The 14034-nt window shown below is 40.5% G+C and overlaps 1 protein-coding gene across 2 annotated transcripts in view; it reads left to right on the plus strand.

Annotated features, from left to right (window-relative positions):
* Pcca (propionyl-CoA carboxylase subunit alpha) overlaps positions 1–14034 on the plus strand; it is a 359349-nt gene that overhangs the window by 276590 nt on the left and 68725 nt on the right. For both annotated transcript variants that reach the window (XM_027938819.3, XM_071611620.1), the window contains exon 20: positions 1642–1740. In XM_027938819.3, the coding sequence (XP_027794620.1) occupies positions 1642–1740 (99 nt within the window). The remainder of the gene's footprint in view (positions 1–1641; positions 1741–14034) is intronic.

The following is a 14034-nucleotide window of genomic DNA, read 5'->3' on the forward strand; positions in this document are numbered from 1 at the left end:
TTAGGTGTACTAGGAAATGTGGTTTCTGAATATTTCCATCTCCTGCAGCCTTTCTTACACGCCCTCTACTGTTATAGGGGAAGGGGAAGAAAACTCACATACAGACAGACCTGGCCTCCGTGTTTAAACACCGTCTTTCGGGTAACATAATGTTTCAGGCAGGCCTCTTGCTCGTCCCCGGCTTCTGTCAGTGTGGGCCTGGGAGCATGTGAGGGGGCTTTTGGAAATGGTAGGGTGGCCTCGTGATGAGGACAGTGGGGAGGACAGCTCGACTCAGCACTGTTCTTAAGTCCTGCAGAGAGCCTGTTGTAGTGAGGCACGTGCTCCTTGGGCTGTTTGGGCCTGAAGGCATTGAAGAGGCCTTTGCTGCCCTTAGTCGCTGCTCTTGGCCTGCAGTCATGGAGTCACCTCTACCTTGTGGACTTCGTCCTGATCCAGACCTTCAGTGTCTTCTCACTAAGGCCTAGAAACTTCTGAATTCCGGGCCTGACATACTCAGGTGCACAGTCCAGCTACTTCCTCCTCCGTCAGGGCCATGCCGTCGCCCCCACAAGTCTCAGCAGCGCTGTGATACTGAGTGCTGGGCTCCCGGAAGCCTCGGCCTCCCCTAGACTGTGTCCTCAAGCTCGGAAGTTGGTAGGGTTCCTGATACTGGCGAAAATGTTTTCCCTAGTCTTCTTCCCTGCCATCCTCTACCTGTTCCCAAGGGTCCAACAGGAAACAGTGAGGACTCTCATATCTGGTTTTTAAGAGAAGAAATGGGAGGTAGTTTTTAGGGATCATATATCTTGGGTCTGCTCCAGGTTTATTTTGAAACTTGAGCAAACATTAAATATCCCTTTGTTGTCTATGGTAGACTTAAAATAATAATGCTATTTGTTTTTTTGCCTCTCATACTAATGAGTTAGGAAATAGTCATCGGTGAGTGGAAAGAAAAACCTTTTAGTATTTGTTATTTTAAGTTAGCTTTTATTTGTTTCTTTACAATTGCTTTTATGCTATTTATTTGGAAATTAATTTTTTTCTCTTAAGAGTGTCTCTGCTTTGCAAGATTACGAGTCTTTTTCTTTCTTTGCATTGTCATGAATGAAGACTTGATAAAACTAGTCATTTATGATTGATAAAAGTATGATAGAACTTTGCAAAGTTTGAATGATCTTTGGATATTCAATACCAAAGAATTTTGCCTAATTAAAGTCTGTTTAATTAAGATAACAATGCGTAGTCCTTCATTAAAATTACCACAGAAAAAGTTCTTCCTGGTCCTTGGAGAGGATATTATATGCAAGCCCTGTTGCGTGGGTTGCAGAATGTCACTGGAATTTATATGCATTACTTGTCTAATTGCAGTAAATGTGGCGTGTCCAGATAGGTTTCGAGTTAGATGGCTGTTTGTTACCTACTGGAAATTGCTTGAAGCCTCAGTACCAGAGGCAGCTGTTCGTAGGTCCTTCACCTCTCCCCAGAGATTGCTCGGAAGACTATGTGGTTGGACCCTGTCTTTCATGGCTGGAGCAGTAAACATGACAGGTTGTTGGGGAGCCATCTGTTTAAAATGGCTTCTGCTTTGTATGCAGCAGTGAACTTGAGATCAGTTTTCTGTCTTTCTTCATATAACAGTCTTATTTGGTGTCACAACAGGTGGAAGTTGATGGCTCGAAACTAAATGTGACCAGTACGTGGAACTTGGCTTCGCCCTTATTGTCTGTCAACGTTGATGGCACTCAGAGGACTGTGCAGGTGAGTGTTCTGACGATTTGCTCAGAAGCCTTCCTCACATTCAAGATCCTTGTCGGTACCCGTGTGGCTAGTGCTCACAGACATAGCGAGGAAAGCTGTATTGTATTCATCTTACACTTTATATGCTTGAAAACATTTTTTTTTTTATTTTAGAGGCTCTGTAGTTATATCTTAATCTGAGAAATTAATATTTTTTTCAGGCGATCTCAGAAGGTCAGTGTGTTATATTTTGTTAAATAAAGAATCAGCAGTTTTCTTTGCTGTTGTGGGTTTTTAGTTGTAAAATGTGGCTGACATGCATCATTATCTTCCTTATCTATCCATTGGAATTTTACAGTATAAGATTAAAAGAAAAATGAGCTGTATAGGTTGACATCCTATAGCACATGACTTTCTAACCTTTCTTTCCCCCCAGATATAAAATGTTTTGCATTGAGGAGATGCCTTGAAACTTAGAGTTGAAAGAATGCTCTTTGTAATCGGTGACCTCTGTTTTAAAGTGGGAAACTATGGAAAGAGATTCTGCCCAAATCCCCCCAAACACATGGAAAATGTGGTTATCATGTGAATGAAAATCACAAATCCCATAGCACTGAATGCTGATTCTTTAACTTGATTTTACAGAGAAAACTAATGTTTAAAACTTAGAGAAATGAAGAGCGTTAGAGGTAAAAACTGATTCATATCTACCTCCAGTAAAGACTGCAGGCAGAGGATTCAATTCACAGTAACATATGATGACTGAACTGATTTCCCAGCCAGACTCAGTTGGCGTATTCTCTCTGTGGTTTTAAGAAACCTTCAACTCTCACTACTGAGCCCTCCCTAGACTCTGACTTGAGTTTTGATGACTTGTCCCTGTGTAACGTTTTCTCTCATACTTTCTTCCATATTCTAACTCCCTGTCTTATTTCATTTTCCAACTCCGTGTAAATGTAAATCATGAGATGATACTCTTTCAGACACTTGAAAGAAATATCGCTACATAATTTCACGTCACTTCAATCCATTTATTATTGTGTCTTCAAAAATATGGTTTGTTGTACTTTTTTGGGTTCAGCAGAATGTTTTCTGCAGCGAATGTTCTGGTTCCAGCCGTCGTGTGTTTTGGCACACAGGGGGACCTGTTGGTGGTGAGAGGAAAGAGGCAGAGTCTTTTCCGCGAGATCTGTCCCCTGTTGCTCCTAGCGCTCCCCACCTGGACTTGGCAGACCCTCGACTCCATGGCCCTTTCACATGGAGGATAGACGGCCGGATGTGTGTTCAGAATAATCACCAGAAATATCTCCTGATGATGCTCAGCCAATCTCTCTCCAGTCTTGTCAGTCCTTTGCTGTGGAGAGCATGACCACACCTGAGATGAATGGCCCCTTGAAGGCAGATCCGTTGGCTCTTGGAAGAGGTCATTACATCCAGTCAGTGCACTCTAATTGGAAGGAAATAAACTTGTGCAGAGAAGTAGATGGCGTATTAGAAAAATGTCACTTACCTTAAAAAAAGGTGAGGAAAGATTTTCCATACGGGAGGGAATTTTGTCTACTTTCTGTGGATCTTAGCATTCAGTTCTGACTTTCCAAAATATAACGTGGCTCCTGCAAAATTAACGTAGCCATAGTAATCATAAATAAAGCATAATGCTTACGGTGTGTCAGATACAAGCAACGTAAGTAGATTAACTCCTTTAGTCTTCACGACTGTATGAAGTAGATACTGTTGTTTATATTTTTATCAACGAGGCCACTGAGCATCAGAGAAACTAAGTAACTTGTTCAAGGTTACACAGCTAGTGAGAGATGGAGTCAGGATTTAAACCCCAGCAGTCTTTCTGTGGGGTCCTTGCTAGGGTGAACTAAGTAACTTCCCTATAGACACACAGCTAGGCAGAAGCTGAGCAGAAATTTACCCCTGGCAGGTGACCCCAGAGTATGTGCATTTCATCATTATGCTGTAGCAGTTTTTGATTTTTCCTACTGGAGTTCAAATAATAATTTACCTTGCATTCATGCTGTAAACTAGTAAGCTCAAGCTTTGATGTGCTACAGAATCAACTTGAAGACTCACTGAAACTCAGATGTTGGACCCACCCATAGCATTCACTCTGAGTTAGTAGGTGGTGTGAGCTAACTCTGCATTCTAATAAGCCTCTAGGTGCTGCTGGTCTGGGGACCACAGTTTGAGAACCACTGCTTTCAACCTTTGCAATCAGAATAAAGTGGGAGGCATGAGCTGATGACTTAAGGAGGAGCCAGGTCACACAAGGCCTTCTTTTTAAAAAAAAATATTTTTTAGTTGTAGTAGATATGATACCTTTATTTGTTTGTTTGTTTATTTATTTTTATGTGGTATGGGCCTCACATGTGCTGGGCGAGTGCTCTACTGCCGAGCCACAACCCCAGCCCAAGGCCTTCTTAATTCCACAGTTTGGGCTCTGCCTTATCCACAGGCCAAGGGGAAGCCAAGGCAGAGACTTCAGTAAGGAGGTGACAGTGTAACAGAAGGGTAGCTCACAGGGAGCTCTGGGGGTTGTTGTGTGTGGGAGAGCAGACTGGAGGAGGCTGAGGCTGTGATTGGAGGCAGAGGGGGAGAAGTCAACAGGAATTAGAGAAAGGGAGGTGAGGAATCATTCTCAGCAGCAGTTAAGGGGGACAGCGGGAGGGGCTGGTGGCTTTGCAGGCTCCTTTGTCAGTTTTTCTCTGCCTGCCCGTAGGCATGGGTACGTCTCACAGGGTTAGTCCTGCTTCTCTCTGTCCTGTCTTCCTGAGCTGCATGGTTCTTAGAGGTCAGCTCAGCACTCACTCACAGAGCGTTCTGAGATGTTACCTGTGTTTGTATTTCTCTCTGCACTTGTTCATGGTATATTCTGAGACCAACAGGATGGATATTCCCGCAGATATTTTTCAAGTGGTTTGACAAAGTTACTGCTGGATATTTGTGCATTCATACAAATTCTTAACTACAAAATTGTTGTATACAAAATGATATGTATTGCATCTATATAAAAGCTAAAGAATAATAGTATGAAAACCCGTTACACACCCTCGATATAAAAAAGCCAGTGTTGCTAATGCTCTTGGTAATGTATGGTGCCTCTATGATGAAATACCCTTTCCTTGTGCACTAACAGTAACTGCCATTGTAATTAGGACATTTTCATATGCAGTAAAAGTGTGAACAATGTTTTGTTTAGCATTTCATGATTTCAGCTCTGCGTGTTTGATCCCTGTCTGTCTTCATTCTTCTGTGGGTTGCCTGACTGTCGGGCACTGTGCTGGTGAGACTGGTCTCTGTTGATACATGTAGCTTTGGTCTATTAATTTCTGTGCTCTGTGTTTGTGATAGTCAGCATTCATCACTGTAACAAAACACCTGAGATAATTAACTTAGAATAAGTTTATTTTGGCTCACAGTTTTGGATGTTCCAGTCCATGATTGGACAGACCCTTTGCTCTGGGCCTCTGAGGGCACACTGGGTGGCATTCCCAGGGAGCACATGGTAATGCAACAGCTAAGCTCATAGCTAAGCCACGGAAGGAGAGGAAGAGAGACCAGGGTCCCACAGTCCCCTTTAGTGACATGCCCCACTGATCTCCCACTAGGCTCCACTTCCAAGTCCTACCCACTCCTAGTAGCACCACCTTGGGGACCAAGCCTTTAACACATGAGCTTCTGGGGATACTCAGTGTCCAAATTATATTAACTTACAATAATCTATTTGTTTATTCCCCTCTAAATAGACATAAGTGTTATTTTCATTATTTCATTGCCACAAATGGTGCTTCTATCAAACATTCCTGTTGAAATAAGGGTTTCTCTAGGGGGTGTGGCGGCAGAACATCTTAATCTCACACACCAGTACTGCATGTGCTTCCCTATGTGGCTGCACCAAAGTAAATGCCCACCAAAATAGTGGTGCTAATGGCACTGATAACACGACTAGCAGCTGGCCTCATTCTGCGCTCACCATGTCGGCCTCTGATTGCTCCAGGTTCTTCATATTTACTAGTTTATTTTATCCCCACAGCGACCTGATAAAGTATGCACTAGTGGAATCCTGTTTGCATTTGGGGAAATAGAGGCTTGTAGGGGTTAACTTGCCTGCCCAAGGCATTCTCCTAGTGAATGGAAGAACCAGAATTTAAATCCAGGAATTTGTACCCTTAATAATTTTACTTTATATTCAGGTGAACTCTTAGTGTTCCCAGACTACTAAGATTTCTCCTGACTGAGGAAAAACTTTAAATTGAGGTATAATTTTTAATTGAGGTATATCAATTTAAAATGCAGAGAGTAATGCTGAACTCCAGGGTCTCGATGTAGACTCTCTGGTCACTGAACACATCCCGGAGAACAAAGCACTGGGGGCGTGCCACCACACTTACAGAGCTTGTGGTCAGACTAACCCACACTTGGGCTCCCCTGCCACAGCGAGAGGGTCCTCACTGACTAGGAACAATGACCAGGAACAATTTGTTCCAGAAGAAGAGGTCACACAGGAGAAAAGATATCCCAGAAGCCACTAAAGAAAAAAAATTTATGGCACAGGAATAAATTCAGCATAACATAAATATAAATAAAAGTTTTTTTTTTTTAAAGAAGCATATTTAGGAAAAAAATCTTTGTATACATGGGAGTAGAAATACATATTTAAATAAACATAAACATAAAATGCCTGAAGCATAAAGAAAAAGAATGAAATCAACGATATTAAATCTCTGCCTTAAAACTTTACCTGGATAACCAAAGACTTAAAGACCCAAGTCCCACACTGGCAGAAGCGATCTGGAATACATAACTAAACAAAGGATCAGGGTCCACAACACACAAAGAACCTCTACTCATCAATAAGCAAATCATCCAGTTTCAAAAATTGGACAAAAAGTCATGAACAGGCATTTTACAGAAGAAAAAAACAGGACTGCTAATAAATATATTTCAAAAACACTCATCATGAAAAACCTGGAAAATATTCTTTGAGGTTACAATGAGATACCATTTAAACTCCTCAGCCAGGAGAAATCTTAGTAGTCTGGGAACACCAAGAGTTCACTTGACTATAAAGCAAAATTATTAAGGGTACAAATTCCTGGACTTAAATTCTTTCAGGGTGAGGTAAAGAGGAACCTGGCAAGGAGAGTTGATTTGAGCAAAGAGTCGCAATCTGGCATTTGTTTTCTGGCAGATGTTGGAAGCTGGGTGGTGGCTCCCAGGGTGCTTTTGTGGATTTGGGGATTCGTTAGAACACTTAGTGCACACCATGTCTCTTCTGATTGCCTTCTGAGCTGAGTGTAGATGTTCTCATTAGTCAGGGTCCCGCTGCATAATCCACATCTGGGCCACAGAAAGTAGTTATGAATCCTTGCTTCCTTAAACTGAGGTCCAGAGTGAAAGTACAAACTTCTGTCATTGCTCTGACACCAACTAGGGATCGATTGATGGTCTTCCTTAGAATCCCTCAGACCACAGGAGACACATGGAAACGAGATTCTCATCAAGTCCCTTTCACTTATGGTGTTCAAACTCACATTCTTAGCTTAACAGTCTGTCTCTTACGTCCTCTGGAGGTACGAGATGGGCAGCTGCTGTTGCCTAGGTAGCTTCGCCTAGCATCTTTCCCAAGGGTGCATGGACGCTTAACACCTGTTTCATTTTATTGCTAAATCCCTGTTATTACATGAAAATGGCACTCAATTTTATTATCTGGTTAGATGATGAAGTATTTGGGAGGCAGCCTGTGTTTTTGTGACAGTTAGCTCCTTATTCATCCAATCAGATTGCACTGTCCATGCACTTTCCTGGTTTTCATTGGTAAATATTACTCATGACTTTCTTTAAAAATAAATTGTATTTTGCCAGTACCATCATTTGGATCATGAGTTTCATAGGTTACTAGCTTCCTTTAGTTGGTCTAAATTAGATATTTCGAGTTGACTTTGAATTCCTACTACCTTCCTGAGTTCCTGGCATGTATAAAGGCTCAATAATGAATGAATAGGTGGGCAGGTAAATGGACAGTAGCCTGGCATTTTAGAATTTCAGAAATAAATATCTTACCTGGCACAGTGGCTCATACCTGTAATCCAAGCAGCTTGGGAGGCTGAGGCAGGAGGATTGAAAGTTCTAAAGATCAAAGTCAGCCTCAGCATTTAGCAAGGCTCTAATCAACTTGTGAGACCCTGTCTCAAAATAAAAAGTAAAAAGGGCTGGGGATGTGGCTCAGTGATTAGGTGCCCTGGGTTCAATCCTGAGCATCAAAACAAACAAACAAGCAAACAAAAAAAGCTTTCTAAAAAGCTGATGTATCAATTTTATTTAATTCTTAATCTTTCTACGTTTGCAGAATTCATATTTGTTAGATAGGGAGTTGGTGGTGTCCTTCAGAAGCAGATTCACTGTGGTTTCTGTGAGAAAAAGACTATCAAGAAGGCTCCTGAGGACCCACCCACAGGCGCCTTGCTTATCGAGCAGTCCTTGGCCTACATTTGCTCTGGGTAATCTTGCTGTGATTTTGTACGTTTGGTATCCTGTAAGCCTCCTGTGTTTGGTTTTCCAAACCATTCTTCATGCTTGGGGAATTTTCTGATATTATCTCATTGAAGAGACTGTGCATTCCTTTGGTTTGAAACTCTGTGCCTTCCTCTATCCCAATAACTCTTAGATTTGGTCTTTGGATGCTGTCCCATAATTCTTGGATACTCTGTTCATGGTTTCTTATTATCTTCACCATGTGATCAAGTTTATTTTCCAGATTGTATACTTTGTCTTCATTATCTGACTTCTTTCTTCCAAGTGATCTAGTCTGTTGCTTACGCCTTCTATTGAGATTTTTATTTGATTTATTGTATCCTTCATTACAAGAATTTCTGTTTTTTTTTTTCAGAGTGTCTGTCTCTCTCTCTCTGTCTCTGTCTCTCTCAGTAATCTTTTGTTTCCTGTATTTGCTCTCTTATCTCATTGTTGTAGTGAACAATTTTTGCCTGAATTTGCTCATTTAGAACATTCTTTAATTCACAGATCACTTTAATTATGAACCTTCTGAACTCCTTCTCTGACACTTATCAACTTCTCTGTCCATGGGTTCTGTTATTATAGTGTCCTGGTTTGTTTGGGGCACTTTCCTCCCTTGTTTTTTCATGTTGTCTATGTGCCTTCCTGTCTTGCAGTGTGGACCTGAGATATTACAGTTTCTTCCCTATATTCTTGTAGTACCCGTGTAGATTGTCTATACCTCACCTTGTTGTTGGGCTTCCAGACTCTGCTGGTGTCCCTCAATGTGTGTTATTGCATCCTGGACCTGGGTCCTGAGCAAGTTGGTGTGAACAGATCTGAGCCAGGCCTGGACTCCCGCGGTAGTCTGCTGGTCGGAAGGGCTGATCCTGCGCCAGAGGCTAGGCTCTGGCAGGTGTCTGTCCCACAGGTGGAAGGGTTGACTGGGCCTACTGTGAGCCTGGATCGGGCGTGCCCTGCTGTGGGCAGTCTGGGCTGGGTCTCAGCTCCTGTGGTAGTCTGCTGGTCGCAAGATAAAAATGTTTTAAAAGAGGCTGGAGATGTAATGGCCCTGGGTTGAATCTTCAGTACTGCAAAAAGAATAAAAAATAATAATAATAATGATAATTTTACATATATACTTATATTTTGTGTATATAAATAATGTATATACATGGTATGTATATAAATAACATAAGATACATACTATTTTATATATATTATTTACATATTTTGTGTGTGTGTGTGTGTGTGTGTTGCTAGTGCTAGAACCCAGGACCTCCCATGTATTAGTCAAGTACTCTACTGCCGCTGAGCTACATATTCAGGCCTACTAATATATTCTATTTAACCCATTATACACAGAATGTTATTTCAACATGAAACAATACAAAATGTCACTAATGTGACACCAGAAACAACCCAACTGTGTGGCATGCCTGCAACACTATCATGTCTTAAACAGTGGAATGATTCAAGTCCTACCAAAATAATGAGTTGTCTTTAACAGAAAAACTCATTATATTGCTTCACTGTTTAAATTAAAATTTAAAAATTATTAAAATTAAATATAATTGAAATTCTTCCATCCCGCCGGTCACATTTCAGGTCGTCAGTAGCCACACTTGGCTACTGATTTGGTATGAGTTTGAACAACTCATAAGCCAAGCTCTTTGTAAATCAGAGTGTTTTAGATGGAAAAGCAGTGATTCCCTCCACCCCCCAGTGTTCCCCCATATGTCAACCACAGTTTTGGTATTTTTCATTTAAAAATAAATTAGAACAATGAACTGAGGAATAATGAATAAATTCATTTTAAACAGAAGGTAAATTTATCATCTTGTTGTCAGATTTTCCTAATTTTAAATTTAGAACCATAACAAAAGTTAGAGCTATTTTTAAAAAGTGGAATGATTTCCTGCCTGTAGTATATAAGCAAAGTGACCAAAGGAAACAAAATATTTTACATATATACTTATATGTAAAATATGAGTGTATGCTGTGTCCTCTCCGTGTTGAGCTCTCTCTGTTTTCTCCACCACCCTAGAACCTTTGTAGTGAGGAACTTGCTGGATCAGTAGAACTTTTAAAAATTATTACTGTGGTCAAGCTCTGAGATTCCTGTAAAGTCATTTTTTTAAAAAAACATTGAAAGAGACTCTTCAGTTTTACTTTGAGCACTCAAATAGTTCTGCATTTCTCATACAATGTCGTTTGCTGGGATGGAACATATTGTTTCTGTTGGCATTTTACGGACTGCATTTTCACTGCCTACGCTCACGTTGTTGGAACATTTGCAAGCAGAGCCCACTAACTGCTATTGGCCTGTTTCTTTGTGCGGCATGATTTCTTCTATCCACCTGCTCACAGCAGGTTGTCTTCAGGCCCCAAGAGTAGCTAAACACTTTGGAAAATATCTGGAGATCCTGCTAAGGCCTAACAATTTCTGCATTTGTCTGATGTGGAGCTATTCATGGTATACATTTGAAGACTTTTTTCTTTTTCTTTCTCATATTCTTGCTTAAATGTTTTCAAGAGAAGATAAATTTATTATAAATAACGGTACAGAGCTGAGTGCAGCTCTATGCATTCTATATTGAATAGGTCATTGATATTCAACTAAGTGGAACTAATTTTCCATGTTTAAGCAGACAAATTTGGAATAGTGTCACAGGAATCTCATGCTATTTACTGCAGAATACCAGATTAAATGGATGACTTGTGAATTGATTGGAGTATTAAATAGATTATATAACATGATAACTTAAAATACTTAGTGGGCTACGTAATGTAGAATATAACCAAGCACATGAATATGATGGAGAAGATGGCACAGGTCTGCAGACTGTGTACACTCTGGGATGTATTTACAAATGTTTGTCCAAACAGAATCTGAATTGATTTTTGAAATTTAACCTTTTGTTTTGGAGGAAAATAAATTGTTAATATTTATATCCACTTAGAGTTTAAAATAAGTTATTTTCTTTTCAGTAGTTTAGATTAAAATGAAATATTTCCACAATGTTTAAAGGTAAACTTTAGTTTCAATCCTAGTAAGGATGCTAAACTTTAGTTTCAATCCTAGTAAGGATGCTATATTTTTGAAGGGGGTACCAGGGATTGAACTAAGGGGTGCTCTACCACTGAGCTACTTCCTCAGCCCTTTCTATTTTTTATTTTGAGACAGGATCTTGCCAAGTTACGGAGGCTGGCCAGGAACTTGGAATTCTCCTGCCTCAGCCTCCTCAGTAGCTCGGATTACAGGTGTACACCACCCATTCCTGGCTAAAATAATAATGATTATTATTAGTAGTAAGTGTTTATTATTATTATTGCTGTGGGACTGAACTATACCTCCAACCCTGAAAATTAATATTTTAATTAGAAAACTAAATGAAGGGACTTACCTTTCTGCCTAAACTTTGCCAATCCACAAACATGCTCACACGTGCATGCACGCGCACGCACGCACACACACACACAAAGTGAATTTGGAATAAGTGTTTTCCATGTTTTAAAGATGTTTCTTCCCATAACCACCACCTCTTAGAAGTAATTAGCTATTATTTTGTACTATATGTATGTGATTACTGTAGAGTCATCAAATGTAACATGAAACCATCTATTTAGGTTGTGTAGGATATATAAATATATAACTTAGAATAAGTAGAGGTTAGTATTTTTTTCTAAAGAAGGAGGAAATGAAAGAGTAATTATTAACCATCTCCTTTTTACAGTCCTGAAAACATCAATTACAGTTACACATCTTAGAAAGCAGCTCGCCAGAAGAGCAGAAATGACCCTTTTCATTCTGCTTAAAAAATGTAATCACAATCTAACAGCTGAGATGTATGTACAGCTGTAGTTTAAAATATTAATTTTGAGGCAGGCCTACCTGCCTTCAGACTGTGGTCCTCCGAGCTGAACCGTCACCTTGGTCTTTCCTGGCACATACTTCACGATTGGGAGTTGCTTGTAAAATGTTAACAGAGCGGGGGAATGTCCTTCTGGAAGCCACCCCCCCCCCCCCCCCGCCCACACACACACATGCACCTACTTTTTTCTCCTCTGCTGTTAATAGAAAATTATATTTTAGTGGCTGCTAGAGGAAGAGGATTTTGAATAGAATGAACATTGATTGTAGTAAACATGGAAAATAATACGAGCAGCTGCACTGGGGACTGGTAAGACAAATCCCGTGGTCATGGCCTTTGACGAATATTATCAATTTGGGAATCGGTGGGGGAGGAAGAAAGCGATCCTTTTCTCCCTTTTACTGCTCAGTGACATTACTTTTAAATGTTAAATTTCCTCTGATTTCATTATTGAAGATACTTTTTTGAGCATTTGATTTGTTTTGTGACTGTTTTGACTTTGTTGAGTAAGTTGCTTATATTGTATGAATTTCATTGTAACAAATGTTGAAACCATTTTTTTCTAAAATTTACTTTTCTTTAAAGAAATAAAAAGCACATTTTGTAAATGTTGGAGCAGACTATCAAAATAAGAAAAGAAGGAAATTTTTATCTGGCTATGAAGTGCCATTTAAAATAGAAAAAGGGGTAGAATATTTGGAGAAAATATTTTAACAAGGGTGGAATCTGTTTTAATAAGGTGGAATAGAAGTCTTAATTTGGACTAATACTTTTGCTCTTGGCTTATCAAGTGGTCAGTTCATGTTTGTTTTGGCATGCATCCAACTCATTTTTGTACATATTGAGTACTTGGTTTTTTTGTGGATTCTAAAAGCTAATTGTCTTAATCCTTCAGTGTGGGAAAAGCAAATGTTCCTTTTAGAAATGTTCCTTTTAGAAAGAGAATTAAATTCCCTTTTCTAGTTAAGTTTCATTCCCTCTCTTCCTTAGTTCCATTTGCCAAGATATGTCAGACTTTGGTACCTCCCTGTCTTCCTTCTCTGCAAGTAGTAGTCATAAGGTGAAAAACAAGACTGTGGTCCTTCTATTTGTAATTGTGGCCTGCCTTGAATGGAGTGCAAAGTTAGGTGGAACTTACTGGTACTTTATCTATGGATACACACTCAATGATAAAACTTTTGTTTTTCATATGACAATCTAAATTTTAAAATCTATTTTCATATTAATTATTGTGAACTACTAATGTTTGCCTGGGAATGAGTCCAGCCCTCCTAGGGCAAGGAAAAGCCACGTCGGCATTGTCTTGGTGTGACTCGGGCAGCCTTCTGGGCATTGCAGATAAAGCCGGAGCAAGTGACACAGGAAACCTGTAAGCACAGAACGCAGGCAATCTTAGTAAGACCCCGGAGGCTGGAGGAAGACCACTGGATAGGATAATGCATGGAAAGTGAGACAGGGCCCAGAGGCAGTCCCCTCTGCATAGCCAACACCGAGCTGAGACCAATGAGGAGAAGGAGAAAACCTTGCCAACGTCTGGTAGATGAAAGGTAGAAAGAATGTGGGGAGGAGAGCAGGGGAGCATGGGCGAGGACCGGGCCGTGAGCTAGGGCCCTTGTAAGCCAGAGTTAGGGTCCTACTCGTTGCCATTATGAAGCTTTTAGAGGGTTGTGCATAGGAGATGGAGAGATTGATAGGACGTGACTCCAGATCACTGCTGAGGAGGACGGGCAGCTAGCTGGGCCTGATGGTGGAGACAGAGATCATCCATTTGTCTGGTGCAGGCCTTGGTGGGAGGCCCCAGGGGCTTAGACCAGAAGACAACTGCCAGCCCACACCACCTGCTTCTGTGGACTCATGAGTTGAGTGGTTATTACATTTTTAAGTGGTTGGGACGGGGAATAATGTTTCATGGCTTATAAAAGTTATGTGAGATTCA

The sequence above is a fragment of the Marmota flaviventris genome, chromosome 4 (assembly GCF_047511675.1).
Source record: "Marmota flaviventris isolate mMarFla1 chromosome 4, mMarFla1.hap1, whole genome shotgun sequence".
Classification (NCBI taxonomy): domain Eukaryota; kingdom Metazoa; phylum Chordata; class Mammalia; order Rodentia; family Sciuridae; genus Marmota; species Marmota flaviventris.